The sequence below is a fragment of the Phallusia mammillata genome, chromosome 4 (genome assembly GCF_965637545.1).
Source record: "Phallusia mammillata chromosome 4, kaPhaMamm4.hap1.1, whole genome shotgun sequence".
Lineage (NCBI taxonomy): Eukaryota > Metazoa > Chordata > Ascidiacea > Phlebobranchia > Ascidiidae > Phallusia > Phallusia mammillata.
In genome coordinates this window covers 805173-822452 of record NC_137255.1, presented here as the reverse complement: position 1 = coordinate 822452, position 17280 = coordinate 805173, and the positions used below count along the sequence as shown (strand labels likewise).

At 38.3% G+C, this 17280-nt stretch overlaps 3 protein-coding genes, 1 long non-coding RNA gene and 1 pseudogene across 4 annotated transcripts; 2 read left to right on the top strand and 3 right to left on the bottom strand.

The window, feature by feature from the left end:
- Positions 1 to 372: 372 nt before the first annotated feature.
- LOC145224197 (uncharacterized) lies at positions 373 to 1510 on the bottom strand. Its single transcript, XR_013859587.1, has 2 exons — positions 1159 to 1510; positions 373 to 790 (listed from the first exon to the last, which is right to left on the bottom strand). It is a non-coding gene; the product is annotated as an uncharacterized LOC145224197 (long non-coding RNA).
- A 2817-nt stretch (positions 1511 to 4327) lies between these two features.
- LOC145222338 (kelch-like protein 26) lies at positions 4328 to 7518 on the bottom strand. The gene is made up of 6 exons (XM_080088440.1): positions 7383 to 7518; positions 6900 to 7083; positions 6360 to 6503; positions 5780 to 5929; positions 5328 to 5484; positions 4328 to 4436 (listed from the first exon to the last, which is right to left on the bottom strand). Exons 2-6 carry the CDS (start codon positions 6985 to 6987, stop codon positions 4328 to 4330), a joined length of 648 nt encoding a protein of 215 aa, XP_079944566.1. The 5' UTR covers positions 6988 to 7083; positions 7383 to 7518.
- On the bottom strand, positions 7338 to 10980 carry LOC145222337 (receptor-interacting serine/threonine-protein kinase 1-like). The gene is made up of 6 exons (XM_080088439.1): positions 10963 to 10980; positions 10723 to 10892; positions 9761 to 10659; positions 9195 to 9266; positions 8786 to 8854; positions 7338 to 7468 (listed from the first exon to the last, which is right to left on the bottom strand). Exons 1-6 carry the CDS (start codon positions 10978 to 10980, stop codon positions 7338 to 7340), a joined length of 1359 nt encoding a protein of 452 aa, XP_079944565.1.
- LOC145222885 (uncharacterized) lies at positions 10913 to 17139 on the top strand. Its single transcript, XM_080089116.1, has one exon. It carries the CDS (start codon positions 11404 to 11406, stop codon positions 12364 to 12366), a length of 963 nt encoding a protein of 320 aa, XP_079945242.1. The 5' UTR covers positions 10913 to 11403; the 3' UTR covers positions 12367 to 17139.
- Positions 14293 to 17139, top strand: LOC145222883 (uncharacterized; annotated as a pseudogene).
- Positions 17140 to 17280: the final 141 nt, after the last annotated feature.

Genomic DNA, 17280 nt, shown 5'->3' with positions numbered 1-17280 from the left:
CTTGACCACGCTTTATGATTTAAAACAATAAAAAAATTTTTGGAAACTGTACGCAGTGGTGCGTAACGCTTATTAACGATTTCGCACTTACCATTTCAGCGAAATGATGATGGTATCTAAACGCTGTGCCCACAAATGTTTGCATTCCGATAAGTAGTATCTTAGCAACACTAAGTTCAGTTTTGTGATGAAACAATGAAACGACCATCACGAAATTCTACCTAAAACAAAGTCACTGAACCGAAGCGAACCAAACAACGCACCCACGGGAAATCCCCTTGCTAGAATCCGAAGTTTCGCGCAGTCAGTTACAAAATAGATTTTAACCCATACAAAAACCACAAACAACAAGATGTGTTTTAATAGTGAGGCTCATGTTTTATTGAAAATAAAACAATAAACGTGATGCTGCTGCCAATCAGATCAGATTTATTCAAAGCACTACAAAAAAGGCAAACACAACAAATACAACATATTGCACAGCATATAATTGTTCCAGCGTACAGCACAAATTTTACATGATAAGCTGACAGGAACAATTCAAATCACAAGCAAGAAAGACTTTTTTACACTGGTAAATTTGAAATCTCACAGTTGGCTGTAACAAAGGAACTTGAAAAACAAACAAAGAGCACATTGTGCTGACACAGAGCTTTCATCAATTTTTTGGAAACCATTCTTTTATATGGCCACAACTGTGTGCCCATACACTGGTTTAACTAAAGTGAAACAAGGTGATCAGGAGTCTTGTAGCTTGTCATAAACTTCAACTGAATTGAGGCTTTTACATCTGTGGACAGAGGTAACAATTAAAGGAAATATGTGTTTTTTAACTTTACATGTTGGTTGCTGGACTTTGTTTAGCGTCAAGAGACCAACCAACTATAACACACGAAAATTACATTCAAATGCTTTATAGAAGCAACTTCAATTTACCAAAGGTTTTTTCTCAGGATTTGTCCACATTTTTGTGCATTTGCAAGTAACTAAACACACACAAGGGATCTGCAAATGGCAAACAAAAACTATTTTTCTAAATTGTAGCAGGCAAAACTTCACAGTTGTAGCGGAATCTTTTTTTATGTGATGAGATAGAATTGAAGTGATCAGTGAATGCATATACAATACTCATTGTGACAAATGGTAACAAATACACACAATCTAGTGAACACATGGCATGGTGTGATCGGGGTTGAAGCATTTCATGAATCTGTTTCCAAATATCACACTGAACATCATAAACTTCACAGGATTGTCATCATAGAACCGGCTAAAAATATGACTTTTGTGATAGAACCGGGTGAAAAAAAATTTGAATCCCACCGCTGGTAACAGCCTCTGCACTGCATGAGATTTCATCAAATCAAACTTACACCTGTGTACGTTACCTGCTGCTGCTCTACAGAGAACAATAACAGAAGTCGACGTCGTTTTCCGCTTCGCTTTTTTCTCTCCAGTCGCGGTCGTTCAAGCGTGACTGCCGGTCGGTTCCGCTTGAACGATCGCACCTTTACTGCACGTTTTTGAGTTGTTTATTTCGTTCGGTAAAAGAAAACATAGCGACACAATGTCATTAAAACAATCACCAAGCTGGAAATAACTACAGGTTAACGCAATCAACACGATGTCGAAAAGCATTTTTTAATCAATAAAAAATATAAAGTGCACACGAACTTTAGGATAGTTTACAATACACACAGATCTTTTTGATATTTTGAACATCGGTTTCGGTTACACACCGTTTTTACTCGATAACGTGTAAAGCCAATATGAAAAATAACTTTGAACGCGAAATAATAAAAAAGCAAGGGTGTGGAAATTATATCGGTATAAAATTCATATGTAAGCCGCACAAAATGTAGAGTAAAATACTTTATAGGCCGCAGTTTATCGACTAGTTTGGTCCAAATCTTACAAATCTATAATTCACAGCATTGAACACAACAGTCTGAACAGCGCAAGATATAACTATTCTCGTTAACACAAAAATTGTTCGAAAACAGAACACTAATTTAAGTGTTTTTTCTGGTGTGGAATGTCAATTTAAAATGTTGTTGGTTACAAAAAATAATTACGTGCAAGTATTAGGTAGTGGTCGGAGTGTGTTTTAATTCAACGCTTGTCAAATGTTATTGCATGGAAACTTGTAAATGTCAGTTTTGTGGAAAATTTTGCCAAGCAAAGTTTTTCCTCTCAATGAAAGAAAACATAGCGACACAATTAGCATTGAATAATGAAACGTTGCACAGCGCAAAAAATGAAGGGCATAGTTGGTAGGTTACAAGGCGTTATGTGACTAGGGCTTATAACAAAGTGGTATTGTCCAATTTGGCATTTAAGGGTAAGCAATAGGTTTGTTTTGCGTGGAAGAAAACATAGCGACACAATTAGCATTGAGGAATGAAACATCGCATACATAGCGACACAAAAATACTAAAACAACCAACCAGCCGAAAATAGCTACACCATGTTTGAAACGTGTTGAAAACGCAAAATAATAAATGGCTAACTTAACTAAAAACGCTGCAGCTACAATGTACAGTGTTTCGTAAACTGTGTGAAGATAAATCAATACATTCATGACTTATTTTGGTTTTTCAGATAAAAAAGGAACGAAATAGTATGAAAGCTGATGATGACATGAAACTGGCTTTATCTGAATAAACCACGGGGCGCCGGCACATAGGAGCAAAGGGGGCTGAAAGAGGATAACGCTCAAAGATGAGAAGTTGAGATAGTCAAAGCAAACGTCCAAACAAGCGACTTTAACGATATCTGCCCTTTTTAGGTAGACGTTGCTGTTTCTGTAATCCCTGCTGTTTTTATGCTTCTTGAGCGGACAAAATGGTTCATAGTTACGTGGCTGTGCAGGGATTTTTTGCCGTTGACGCAAATCTACTGCATATATTTATGCCATGTGTACATAATTACCAGTATTAGTAATCTATCCACACAAGTGTGAATTTGTCAAATCTGCTTCAGTGTTTCAGTTAACATTTCATTGATGTTTTTATTTTATTTTTTTATTTTATTATTTTACGACAATCAGACGACAGTCCGTAAACTGAAAACTGTCCTTTGTCGTGTCACCATACGAGAAATAAACGTATTTTCAGATAAAGGGTAGTCGATAATAATAGTAAACAAAAGAGGAAAAGCGAACGAAAGAGGTTAAAATGTCAATAAATCGGCAGCAGAAATCAAAATCTATTACACGCATGCAGATATTTGTGAACGGCATGGAATAATGACAGTGCATGGGCGTCTGTAAAATCAGGATGACCAAACAGCATGAAACGAATAATTGCACCAGGAGAAAGATTGGAAAGAAATGAAGCGTTAAACTTAGCGTTTTCTGTCAGAATATTCGAAACAGTAGAAAACAAAATTGTGCGAGGACGAATCAATAGTGGACAATTGAGAAACAAATGTTGCGTGGTTTCTACGGCCTGACATGCACAAGGGCGAAAGTGCCTGGGATTGATATTGAGTGGGCTATGGTTAAGTCGAAGCATGCAATGAAGGGCAGTTGTCTTAGGACAAGAGCCATGCAGATGTAAGGTTCTGACTGGATACGTAAAGAAAAGTTTTTTAACTTTATTTTTAAAAACTGAAACAGATTTTATCAATCGGATTTCTTTTGGAAGTTCATTCCATAAGCGGATAGTTTTGGGAAAAAATGAGTTATATTTGGTATTTCTGCGGCACGCAATGGGATGTATTTTGAGGGGGTTACGCAAGTCATATTTAATTAAGTTTTTAACGTATTCAGGAATGCAGCTTTGTAAATATGAAGGTCCTATGCGATTTAGAACTTTGTGAAATTGAACGAGAGAGTGAACGTTGCGACGAACACGGAGGGGTGTCAATCCAAGGTCCTGTAATATTTTATCATACGAAGTGGTTCTCATACACCCTAAAATTAGTTTAGCCGATTGGTGTTGCACATTTTCTAGTGCTTCACAGTCAGAGAGGTTACAGTTATCGAATAAAATGTCGCCATATTCAAGCGTAGGAAGAACGCAAGACCTATAAAGGGTAAGGATGATATGCCGAGAGACTGTGTTAGATATTTTGCGCAATCGGTTAACTTTGATTTGTGCTTTGTGGCAAATGTAACGAATGTGGTCATGCCAAGAAAGTGTTGGTGTAAATATGAAGCCGAGATATGTATGTGCACGGGTTTCAGGCAGAGCTACACCTTTGAAAAATATTTGAGGAAGATTGGAACTTTTACAGAGCGATAGTACTTTAGATTTGGAGGGATTAAAGTTAATTGCCCAAGTGGATTGATGTTTGTTGATGTCCATTTGTCATCCACTGTGGTTTACAAAGCTACAACTGTGTGGCCCCAGACAGATTTTTCCAAGTCAAACAAATGTGTCCAAGAATCCTCAGTGGGGTCGTAAACTTCAACTGAACTGAGTATATGCCCCCTGTGTAACAAAACATGTCCGTGAGTCAAATCTTAACACAAACAAAACTAATGGTGTTGTCACAACCAGTGATTAAAAGCATTATGACGTCACAAGACACCAAATACTTTTATAATATAAACCGAACAAACATTCTGCAACATTTGCGTCATAATGTAACTTCTTTATTCTGATTCTAAAAATATACAGAATCACCCGTTATTTTGGCTTGTTTAGTAAATTTAACGTTGGGGCATTTTAAAGCATTTATCTAAGAGTTTGAGTTTGACAGTGAAATTTGGTGCCCAAATGTCCCTTGCTGTGAAGGAGAAACGTTTTTACCCTGATGAAGGCGACCTGTATAGGACGTCGAAACGTCGGAATAAAATACATTTGCCAGAAGAGCTCTTGAGAAACGTTGTGTTGGATAACAAAGCTTCGACATTCTGATATATTTGTCATTTTAAAAAAATCGTTTTATTTCGAGGCTCATGAAAGGCTTTGCTGCGAAAACGACACATAAAAATCTGCTCAAATGTGCTTAAAAGTTTATTTGTTACGAAATAAAGCCTTATTTTACCAACATCACAATGGCAATTCACTTTATGACTGGCAGGCGTTAATTTTCAGTTTTTATGGGGCGTAAGCAGTGACAGACTAATTTTAATCGAGTTTATGCCTGTCTATGGGTCTAGCGTTTCTAGCGTCTCAGACCATTCAAGAATATTGTTAGTTCGTTGCCTTCTCCCCTTATTTTCCGCTGGTTATACGCAACAAACTGTCGTTGCTACTTGACTAAACAAACAAAACTCCACCGACCACTTGAGGGGGTTGTTGAGACAGGTTTAGAATTTAGTGGCCAAAATCAAACTAGTGACACAACTCCATAACTCACACTACAATAACACTTACCCAGAACCCCATCCACCAACAACATAAATCTTTCCGTTCATCACACAAGCTCCATGCCATGCACGTTCAGTGTTTAATGGTGCTAATGTAGTCCATTTTCGAGCGACTGGATCGTAACATTCATGATGTGATGATGATAGTAGCCGTCCACCTCCGCCTGTATACAATTCATTTACTGTTTAATGCACTTTTGTGAAATTTTATAAAACAACAACTAGGATTTATTTATCAGGTAAGGTATACCACATTACCTGTTTTCATTTCTGATAAACAGAGAAAACTTTTATGACAAATCTGTGCATGTTAAAAGGTTGAAATCAATAATTCCTTAAATCTGTCATGTCTGTTAAATTTACTCAACTTTATTTGTGATTCAGTTAATAAAAATAGTTCCAGAGTTAAAGCTGTGTTGGCTGCTCAATATTTCAAATACATTATTTGCGAATGATTACCTGTGACAAAAATCTTTCCATTCAATGCAACACAAGATAAAGCACATGTTTCTTCATGATTCATTGGTGGAATCAAATTCCACTTCCCACTTCTCACATCAAGATGTTCACAGGATTTCTCATTATATCCACCAACACAATAAAGTGAATCTGCAAACAGGTTTGTGTGAAATACTTTGTGATGTCACACAGATTAACATACATAGTCAACATAAAACGAAAAAACTGAAACCCACATTTGCAAACATATCTGATGTTGATGTATAATGTAAATTGGGTGTGGTTTAGGATTAATAAACTACATCATTAGTGTAACACAGTATAAGTCTGTTTCCAAAATCAATGTTACAGTAAATTTTATAACAGACAAAACTTAAAAAAAAAGATAATTAATAGTCAGTTCAAACAGATTCAAAAGCTAAAAAGTTTCGAATTGGTTTAAGTGATTTTTTAGTTTATTAATATAATTGACTTGTTGGAGATTTTTATTGTTAAAGTACAAAACCTGTATATTGGCCACAATAGCCCATGGGACATATATATAGATATTGTTTGTTTAATAACGAAACAGCCTTCTTACTCCCGATTGAACACATTCCATGTTCTGATCTTTTCTTTATCATGTCATGAATCTGACTCCGCTCATTCCTGTTCACATGATAAACTTCACATGATGAAAGCTCCTCACCATCATTATTCTCTCCACCAGTCACATAAATGTTGTCTGAAACACATTTTCATTTTAGAAACCTGAATACCATTTAATAACCATATGTTTATTAAAGTTTATGTAAAGTGTATATAATGACACATCTGTGGTTTGATAAAGTCGTATGAGAGGTTTTACTGAAATCCTTAAACTTTAACAAACATGGTATAAATTACATAAACAGACAAATTGAAGAATTCACCAAAGCTGTATGGAAGGGTTCAAGAGATTCAGATAAAGCTTAAAGAATAACAAAAAAGTTTGGAAATGATTTGTAAAAGATCAAAAACACTGGATTGTGATGAAATATTTTCAAATCTATTTTCAAATCTAAGTAGCAACTTTACATTAAACATTGCTTGTCACATATCATGTGAGTTTAGTTTGTTGTGTTGGCCCCAATCCACTTACTTCCAATAACTGCTGATGCAGCCCAACGTTGAGCTTCCAACATCTCATCCAACATTTCCCATCGTCCGTTTGTTGCCAAATTCAACATTTCACAACTTTTTATTGCATCTTTATTTCCTCCACATGCATAAATTATGTCTCCAACTTTTACTGAGGTGAACCTACATCTTGGTTTGTTCAGTTTCTGCAAAGTTTTAATCAAAGCAAAATAATTTGACACAAAAGGTTAGTTAATATATAGAAGTTACATTTGTTCACTTTCATGCATTGTTTACTTGCAACAAAGACACATTGTTTGTTTGGTAATAAATTATTGTTTACAAACAATGCCAGACAACAATTAATATTTGACAACTCCCAGCTTGCACTTAAATTGCATGGGGCAATAATTAATATAAATACAAATGTCAAATACATTTTAACAGTTCTGTAAGTATTTTATTTTTGTGCATAAAGAGCAAGTTTTAAACTTTCCAAACTTACTGGTAAATGTTGATGTTGTTTTGTTGTGACATCATACTTCACACAATCTCTTTTTGAATCAAATCCACCAACAACAACAAATTCCTCTGAAACATACTTGCATTATTTCATGTGTTTTTACCATAAATTTACATTTACACCAACATGGCTAAGAATTAAACCTAAAAAACATTAAATAACAAAATAAACACTTTACAACAGTTTTGCACCAACTTTCATATCTTGTCATTTATGTCTCGTCTATTTTTTTATTTAACCTTTTCATTGTGGCATGTTAAACTCAATATACACTTGCAATTTTAATTTTTGCATTCATTGAAACACTGAAACAAACACAATTTTTCTTGTATGTTTGAGATCATAGGCGCCGACTTTAAATTTTTCTCGGGTATGCCATATATATGACGTCACAAAATGACGTCATGAAATACCAAATTTATTTTCTGTCGCTACATATGATGTGTCTACGTTAAAGCTTGCAGTATATAAGTTTACACACCATAATTCCACTGCCAGGCACTTCTGCTAGTGTTGCAATTCAACGCATGTTTGTGCGCGGTAACATTACAAAAATAAGGCCGAAATTATGGGGAGGCGGTACATTCAAGATACAAAAAGATTTAGGTCGTTATTTTCTCTGTAATAACTAAAAAATGCTTTGTTTTCACGCAACAAATCCCACACACTTCTGGCCTAGCCATCACAAAAATCGTTTTATACGTTATAAAATCGTATGTTCCGTTTACAACGTGTCGCCTATTTAACGCAGTAAATCGTATTGTGGCGCATTATTGACTTTAAAGTTTAGTGTACTTCAAACGATGTCCTAAACAGCCAGAAACTTCGCTAATTAAGTACCAACCTTACATTTGTGACGTAACAATATAAGCGTTGTTGTTTTTTCGGTTGAAACTAGACAGTCGGTGTCCTTGCGTAAAATGCAGTTAGAACTAAGATTGTTTAGTTCACAAACGCTAAACTTTTTTATCACGTGGTTGTTAACGTATAAGCCGGGGCAGCAGCGTTTCCCCTACTTCTGTAAGCGAGCGCCAACACCTTCGTTTTATTTTTTACTACCCTTTAATGTTCAAATTCCAATGCTTCTCGAAGACGTTACCATTGTCATGATTGTAATGAATGCGAATAATTCATGGGTTGTGAAACAATAACCGCGATTGAAATTAGTTGTGTATGGTACATATTGGTTCGTATCAGAATATTTTCCTCAAAGCATATAACGCATGACTAACGTTGGTCCGATTCTCGGGTATGCGGCATACCCGTGTTCGGCGCCTATGTTTGAGATACACCAAGGCAGGCTATTCGAAACTTATCTTGTTACTAAAACTGGTAATCTAAACATATTTGGTCAAACTTTTTATTTCTATCTAGTTATATCTTACCTTGATGTTGAGAATCCCCTAATGGATTTTCATTTGCCTCAACCTGGAGTTGTTGGATGCTTTCGAGCACTATGAATGGAAAGTACACCTTTTTGCTAGTGTTACACCCAATAGTAATGTATACCACAATCAGTACGATTTATCAATTGTAGTTGTTTCCAGTGGTGAGATTCAATTTTTTTTGTCAGCCGGTTCTATCACAAAGTCATATATTTCAGCCGGCTCTGTTACAAAAGTCCATTGACAGCAGTGATGCTAACCGGTTCGCTGATCTCATAAAATTTTGTGAGACAGTTCTATGAACCGATACGAACCGGCCGAATCCCACCACGGGTTATTTCATGACATTATAATACTTGCAGGTGGTACACAAAAATTCTCATTTATTTTCCAGCAAAAGTCCCTTTACCTTTATTCTCCAAAGTTTGCGGTGCAGTGATGTTCGACTGGCTGGAAGCTGGTTCAACAGATGGACTTCCCACTATATATTATAAAACAAATAAAAGTAGGTCAAAATGTTGGTTAATTGTTTGCTTTAGTGCAGTTTCACTGTGAAAGTCAACTGTAGCCCATGACATTAGTTTGATGACCTGCATAAGCCAGGCTTTTGATGACAATGACATGTTTTGTTTTCAATGTCCCAAATTGCAAGGATAAAGATGAAATGACACAAAATCCTGTTAAATCTCTCATTGTGATGCACAGCGAGGTGTTGTTATGTATAATGAGGGTTGTAAATGAGGGCTTTGCACACCACCATGGCTACATTAGTCACCTATAATCTAATGTTACACCTAAACACAGCTTAAACATATCTTAAATACTATAAATCTTGGATGGTTTCCAAGATAATAGAAACTAAACAGAAACACACCGCCATGACTTCATCCAACATATGTAAAAGTTTTATGCTACTAGTTGCAAAATTCAAACACTTTGCATGAAAAATATTATTAATTAAATCTTTGTATTTACGATTTTGAGACTGGGGTGGATTTTCTCTTGGCCGAACTTGAGGTTGCTTGATGCCTTCACTGCGAAACTCTCCAGTGACCGGATTAAGCTGGTGAAGTGGAACAGTTGGATTGTGTTCAGCTGCAGAATGTTTAATTTCCATTTCCTCGACAGCATCGGTGACTTGTTGTGAAATCACTGCTGGGTCTTGTGTGGCAAGATGTTGTTGGAATTCATCTCGAACATCCAGCATGTTGGGACGTTGGGTTGGGTTTTGCTCCCAGCATCTGGTCATCATTCTCTCCATCACTTCAACTATAGCTCTGTCATTGTCACTGCATCTGTTTTTCATTTCCTGGATTGCATCACAGTTTGGACGGATCATATTTCGAATCATCTCCCAAAAGATCTGGTCTGATGGATATGGTAAAATACGACGTAACATTACATAAAAAACCATACCACAACTGAACACATCTTGCTCTTTCTTCGGTTCAGCACCCTGAAATTTTTCTGGGGCTGCATAGTACAATGTCATTGCTTGTGCTCCTTGTGGGGCATTATTTTGGTTGGTGGTTGATCCAGTAAAACTGATCAACGTGGCACAACCAAAATTTGCAATCTTGACATGCAAATCAGCTGTAAGGAGGATGTTTTCTGGTTTCATATCTGCATGGATTAGGCGTTTGTCTTTTCCACAATTGTGAATGTATGTAATCCCATCTGATATTTCATGTGCCAGTCGAAGTCGTAGGGACCATCCCAGTGGAAGGTAGTTGCTCAAAAGTAGAACTCTCAGATTCCCAGCTTCATAATATCTCATTACGATCCCCATGGCTCCACGCCATTTCGTAAGCCCAAAAACATCGGCTATGTTTTCGTGACGGGATCGAAGCAGCATGTCATATTCACGATGTACCCTTCAATTAAACAAACACATTTCAATTTTAAATCATACTTTAAAAACAAATTAAAACACTCACAATTTCTTAATTGCACGTTGTTCTGGTTCACCACCATTTACAGAAAAATACTTAATTGCTACAAATCCTACAAATTCATGTTTTCCAACAACAACTGTTCCAAATTCTCCATGGCCAGCCTCCCCAAGTTGAATATCACACAAGATTTTTCGGGCTTCATAATCCCGCAACTAAATAATAAGTATAAACGTGTGGAGTATCGTGTATTGAAGTTATACATAAGCGCGTATATTATCGTACGAGTGTCTGTGATTGCATGAACGTTTTATTTCGTCATCGTCACCTTTTCAGTACTCGACCTTAAATGCCAGTTGTCGCTGTTTAACACCTTAAGCACAACTGTACAGTTGCGTCATCGTCACCTTTGCCACTATATATTCACATGTGTTGTAACTCTCACACTTAATACCTTTTATTCTCTCATCTCAATAAACTAACTTTAAGGTTAAACGCCGTCTTCTTAATCGGACTAAGCTCAGACAAGCAGTAGCTCAGATAGGCAAGGACTTAGAGTATAAACATCTACAGCGAAAGATACTTCTGTAGTAATAAGTACGACGTCATCAGGACCTTTACCCCTACATAAATTGGCGAACCCGACGTGATTTTGACGGATCCTGTACTCAATTACGGTGAGGTATTATTTTGTTGTTTACTATTTAGAATTATTTATACTTAAGTATGTCGTACATGCATAATCTTCTGCCTTTTGGTAAATCCAAAAAGACAAAACTGACTTCTACTCCCATCATAAGAAGCACTGAGCTGCCCTCTTACAGTGGTACTGGACAATTACCCAAGGATTCTCGTCATCCTGGGCCGTTTCAAACAAACAATCGTCAAGACGATTGTGACAGTGGGTCTAGTTCACCCATCAGTCAACCGTCCGATATCAAGGTGGTTTACCCGGATTTATCTACAAATCAACAAACCGGGTGCGAAACTGCCGTGCAACCACCTAACAGAGGTATGCTGCTTGCAAAATTGAACATCCCTAAGTTCTGGGCCGAACGGTGTGCTGTATGGTTTGCAACCGTTGAAACCATATTCGAAGCTAACCAGATTTACAGCGAGCAGGAAAAATTCGCTGCAATCATACCAAGATTGGGAGAGGATCAGATTGCGAAGATTGGTCATCTTATTCTGAAACAAACTTCCGATCATCCCTATTCACACTTAAAGCAGGATTTGCTTAAGTTTTATGAGACGAGGGAAATGATGCGCCTAAACCAATTGTTAAGTGCTGGCGAACCTTGCAATAAAAGACCCAGCGAACTACTTAACGAAATTAAGTTGTTGTTGGCTGGTTATGGCGATTTAGGTCCATCGGCTGTGGCCTTATTAAAAAAACTGTTTTTAGATAGACTGCCAAAGGAGGTCAGACTTGTTCTATCGGCAAGTATTCATCAGGATTTAGACAGCCTTGCAGAAACTGCCGATTCTGTAATGATGCTAAATTCTCCACATTTGTTTGTGCAGTCGCAAACTCCTGTTTCCACATCTCGAGGAACTTCGGAGCAACCGCAATCATCCCATCACCAGATTAATAATCAGACGATTGTTAATGATGATTTTGAAAAGCGCTTCGCAAAGCTATCCAATGACATGGATGCCATAAAGACGATGCAAACCAACCTCAAGTAAGTCCGCAGGCTACTTCTACACCCTTACGGTCGGAATATAGATCATTTGAATCTCGTCCGAATCGTAACTATGCTGGAAAAACTAAATATGTTCCAGTATCTAAAAGCAGATTTCCTCCACCGAGAGACCAGCCTGCGCCGCATCAGTTGTGCTACTTTCATGCTCTCTATGGAATGGAAGCCAGGAGGTGCAGACCGGACTGTATTTTGTGGTCAAAAAACGCCAACGGTCCTGGTCCCAATCGGTAAAGTACCAGGACTTCCGTTCAACAAGAAAAAGAAAAACCTTTACCGTAAAAGACGAACAAAGCAACTTGCACTTTTTAGTGGACAGCGGTAGTGACGTAAGCATCATACCCGCATGGTTTGCAAAAGGGTTTTGTAACAAAAAATCTGTAAGTTTGTACGGTGCTACAGGAAAAGGTTTTCAATCGTTTGGTGAAAAACGTTTGTCTGTCGATTTTAATCTTTCCAGATCTTTCAGCTGGAAATTTTTGGTCTGTGCAGATTCACTGTCTAGAGTTGAAGTGAACACCATTACACTCCCCTCCAATACTTTTTCTTTAGAGGAACTAGCCATTGAACAACAGAACGAGTCATTTTTATCTGAAGTTAACGAACAATGTATTTCTTTAAAGGTTGTGCACAGACTTGTTCCTGACACCGAAGTTGCGATAATCGGTGACATTTCTACGGGATCGTTTAGGCCAATCGTACCAAGGAAACTACGGAAAAAGGTTTTCTTGGCCCTTCATAGCCTGGCTCATCCCGGATTCAAAGGAACCAAACAACTGATCAGCGAACGATTTGTTTGGCATGGGATGAAGAATGACGTCCAGGACTGGTGCAAATCATGTATTCCTTGTCAGAAAAGTAAGGTGACAATTCACAATCGAGCTCCTCTTGGAAGGTATTTAGAACCTGAAGGTAGATTCACTGATTTGTCAATAGATTTTGTTGGACCATTGCCCGCATGTAACGGTTATTCCTATCTTCTAACTGTTGTTTGTCGATGGACTAGATGGTTCACAGCAATCCCTCTGAAGGATATCACCGCCAGTACTTGTGCCGACGCATTTATTCTGAATTGGATATCTATATTTGGTTGTCCCCTCAGGATTTCCACCGACAGAGGCGCCCAGTTCACCTCTTCGTTATGGTCAGATCTTTGCAACATGCTAGGAGCAAAACTTCAACAAACTACAGCTTACCATCCCGCAAGCAATGGGTACATCGAACGCCAACATCGCACTTTGAAGGCAGCCCTGCGAGCTCAAGAATATCCGAATGACTGGTATTCAAATTTAGGATTGATCCTACTGAGTTTAAGAGCAACAGTAAAATCTGACATCAGTTGCAGTCCTGCTGAACTTGTTTTAGGAAATACTTTGCATTTACCAGGAGAGTTCTTTGAAGAACCTATTCCGGGAATATCAAAGGTTGAGTATGCACAACGGCTATCGAAATTCATTTCTAACATGAAATTTATACCACCTAGAATTAACCCTCCTATCAGATCTCATTTAGATCCGGAACTGAAGAAGTGTTCCCACGTATTCGTCAAAGTGGCTGCCAACAAAGGTCCTTTGTATAGCCATTATGATGGGCCGTTCAAAGCTATTGAACGGCACGATAAGTATTACGTTTTAGCCATGTGGGGACGTACGAATTCTGTTTCTATTGACAGACTAAAAGTCTGTTATTTACCCTCAGAAATAAATGTAACTACTAATTCTAATGATCCTTTAATTTGTCCAGATATTATTGAAGGCAGATCTGAAGGAAGCGAAACAGCCGCGACGCCCGATATCGAGGTTGATCGAACACCAGAATCATCAACCACTGCACCTACACCTCCTTCACCAATCATCAAAACCCGAACCGGTCGAGTTGTCAGACGACCACTCAGATTTAGAGATTAAACATCATGATTTATTTCAGTTTAATCCTATTTCTTTCCATCACAACTACGCACAGCTCAACACACAAGTTCAAGCTATGCCACGACACACTTTCCAAAGGGGAATATTTCATTCCCAAACCCATGCCTTGTAAGAAGAACTACAAACACCCTTTAGAAGACAAATGTACTGTAGACGTGTTCAACCCGTCCAAAGGGGAAATTATAATAAATGTTGCCATGTGTCAAATATACACCACTAGCTACGAGTCGCATTACTATTTCTTCGGTGGAAAGTTTCACACGAAAAATACAATTTCCGCTCCCGCTCCTACTCCTGGCACTTGTGAAGAATGGAAACGTACTTTATCTGCACCACTTATCGGCAGATTGTTGCAAAAAAGCGATACATTGTATTCTACTAACAATCAAATAAAAATAGAATACAAATGGCCAACTAGCAACGTGGGGTCAGTCAACAACGCTATACTGACCAAGTCGACTATTTATTATGATCCCATCAACAAAAAGCTTCGTAGCGCTTTGGGGATTATGTCAAGCTGCAACGTCCATCAAGGTTTTTGCAGTGTAGGAACTCGTACTTTCGTTTGGTCAGTTCCTAAAAACGTCGACTGTGCCATTACTTATCCCATAGGCACCCACGAGATGATCCAGCATCACGGCGATTCCGTGAATCAACCTCGACGCCTCGAAATACCCGATCTTGGCCTCAGCATTCACCATACTTTTGAATGTCCCAAGGAGGTTGCATCTTGCTACTCCCCGCACGCTTTTTGTGCCGGAGGAATTATCGTTGTACCTAAAAACTGTACTATCAACACAAAGAGGAATCGGCTGGACATTATGCAACGTTCGCAGAAAGACGGAGTTCAAGGTCTAATCCTGAACGAAGCTACCGATGCTTTGATAACCAGCATCACAAACATGACGAACGACATACACTATGTAGAGTGCCAAATTCAGTCTCTACTATCAACGGTCTACTCACTGCTGTCCCGTTAATATCCTGGCGAAATCATTAGCCAAGTACTTGGAGGACATCGAGCAGCAATCACAACATCCGACCTAATGACCGAAATCACCTGCGAAGAAATCAATGGAACAATTCTTCATAGCCTTCGCCATGATGACCTTTTCGCTACAAGGCCACTAATCGAATACATCGACTCAACCGGAACAAGAATAGTCGGTCAACTATACCGCGATGGTTTTGTTTATCAAAACGTCAAATTTCTTGAAACTTATCAACCGGGACGAGTACTGTCATTCCGAATTGATGAAGAATTCGTTGTATTCGACAACTACACATTGACGCACGTGGACTCGAACGTCCACGAAATCGTCCCAACTCTATCGCCAATCCACTTCAGCCATCGGACAACGGACTATCAATCCTTCATGGATGAATTCCCGAAATCGAGCAGCGGAATCGAGGATATGAACAGCATGCTAATGACACTGACAGAAGTTCGATTACACAACGAACAGCTGTCACAATACATGCAATCTAACCTTGACCCATCAGAAGAAGCGGATGTAGGATACATCACGGACAAGATTGACGCAGCAACAAAGAACGTGTTTTTGCATGTTATTAGCTCTATAACATCGCCATTTATAAACTTTCTGGTGACAATAGCACTGTTCTTAGCATGTTTTTGGGGAATAGTGTTAACTGGCATAGCTCTGAAACATTATGGATTTTGGGTGTTAGGTTTAGTTCAGACCAAACTGTTACACAAACATGACAATGTAATAGGGGACGTCGGTGAAAACGTTGGAGACAATTTCGAGCTCCGTGATCTCCAACGGAACGACGAGTAACCAAATTCGTCACCGAGTTTCCACTATTTACTTGTGATGTTTGCAGTGTTGACATATACTAATTTGTTGCATGTTTGTAAAACAATGTTCTATTATTAACTCACGATCAAATTTAAATTTTTGCCGCATGTGAAGTGTACGTTGAAAGTTGATGCATGATAAATTGCTTTGAATCAATACTCGACACTCCAACTCAGTCTTCCCCATGATCACACAAACGAACCATCTGCTAAAAGAAGTTCAACAAACTAACGAGACTCCATCGCCAACACCTTTGTTCTTCATCACGATGAATCAAAACATTTTTACCAGGTTGTTTACGATCGAGGCCGTGTAACACTGTGACGATCACCATCAAAACTACGACGATGTTGACAGATGTCATGCAAAGTCGATCGGAGATTGACTATGCAGGATATCTAACAACATCAATGTCATTGGCTACCACATCGTCAAACCCGCCACGCAGCTCAACGTAATTCTACGTCACGTCACATTACTGTTTATCGTCATCTTTATCAAAAGAACGTCGACCTATCTCAATCGAACGACATTTGGACAAATCAAAGATTTGATGTCATCTCCACAACACCGAATCACGATCGAATCAAAATCAACAACGTTCAACAACTGGTCATCAAGAATGAACAACAAACAATCAAAACGAAAAGACACTCGCGACTGGAACGAACCAAGAAGCAGATGGCAAAGAATCACATATGTCAAAATCGACATAAATCGGAAAAACACTTTTCGGCGGGGTGGCCTGTGTGGAGTATCGTGTATTGAAGTTATACATAAGCGCGTATATTATCGTACGAGTGTCTGTGATTGCATGAACGTTTTATTTCGTCATCGTCACCTTTTCAGTACTCGACCTTAAATGCCAGTTGTCGCTGTTTAACACCTTAAGCACAACTGTACAGTTGCGTCATCGTCACCTTTGCCACTATATATTCACATGTGTTGTAACTCTCACACTTAATACCTTTTATTCTCTCATCTCAATAAACTAACTTTAAGGTTAAACGCCGTCTTCTTAATCGGACTAAGCTCAGACAAGCAGTAGCTCAGATAGGCAAGGACTTAGAGTATAAACATCTACAGCGAAAGATACTTCTGTAGTAATAAGTACGACGTCATCAGGACCAAAAATAACCCCTACAAACG

Coding starts and splice junctions, on each gene's coding strand:
- LOC145222338 (XM_080088440.1), bottom strand. CDS start 6,987: ATGTTGAATTTGGCAACAAACGGACGATGGGAAATGTTGGATGAGATG. Junction 5,930..6,359: donor TGGAATGTGTTCAATCGGGA/GTAAGAAGGCTG, acceptor ACCTGTTTGCAG/ATTCACTTTATTGTGTTGGT. Junction 4,437..5,327: donor GTTGGTGGATGGGGTTCTGG/GTAAGTGTTATT, acceptor TTTGTTACACAG/GGGGCATATACTCAGTTCAG.
- LOC145222885 (XM_080089116.1), top strand. CDS start 11,404: ATGTCGTACATGCATAATCTTCTGCCTTTTGGTAAATCCAAAAAGACA.
- LOC145222337 (XM_080088439.1), bottom strand. Junction 10,660..10,722: donor CAACGTGCAATTAAGAAATT/GTGAGTGTTTTA, acceptor GTTTAATTGAAG/GGTACATCGTGAATATGACA. Junction 9,267..9,760: donor TCCACCCCAGTCTCAAAATC/GTAAATACAAAG, acceptor TATAATATATAG/TGGGAAGTCCATCTGTTGAA.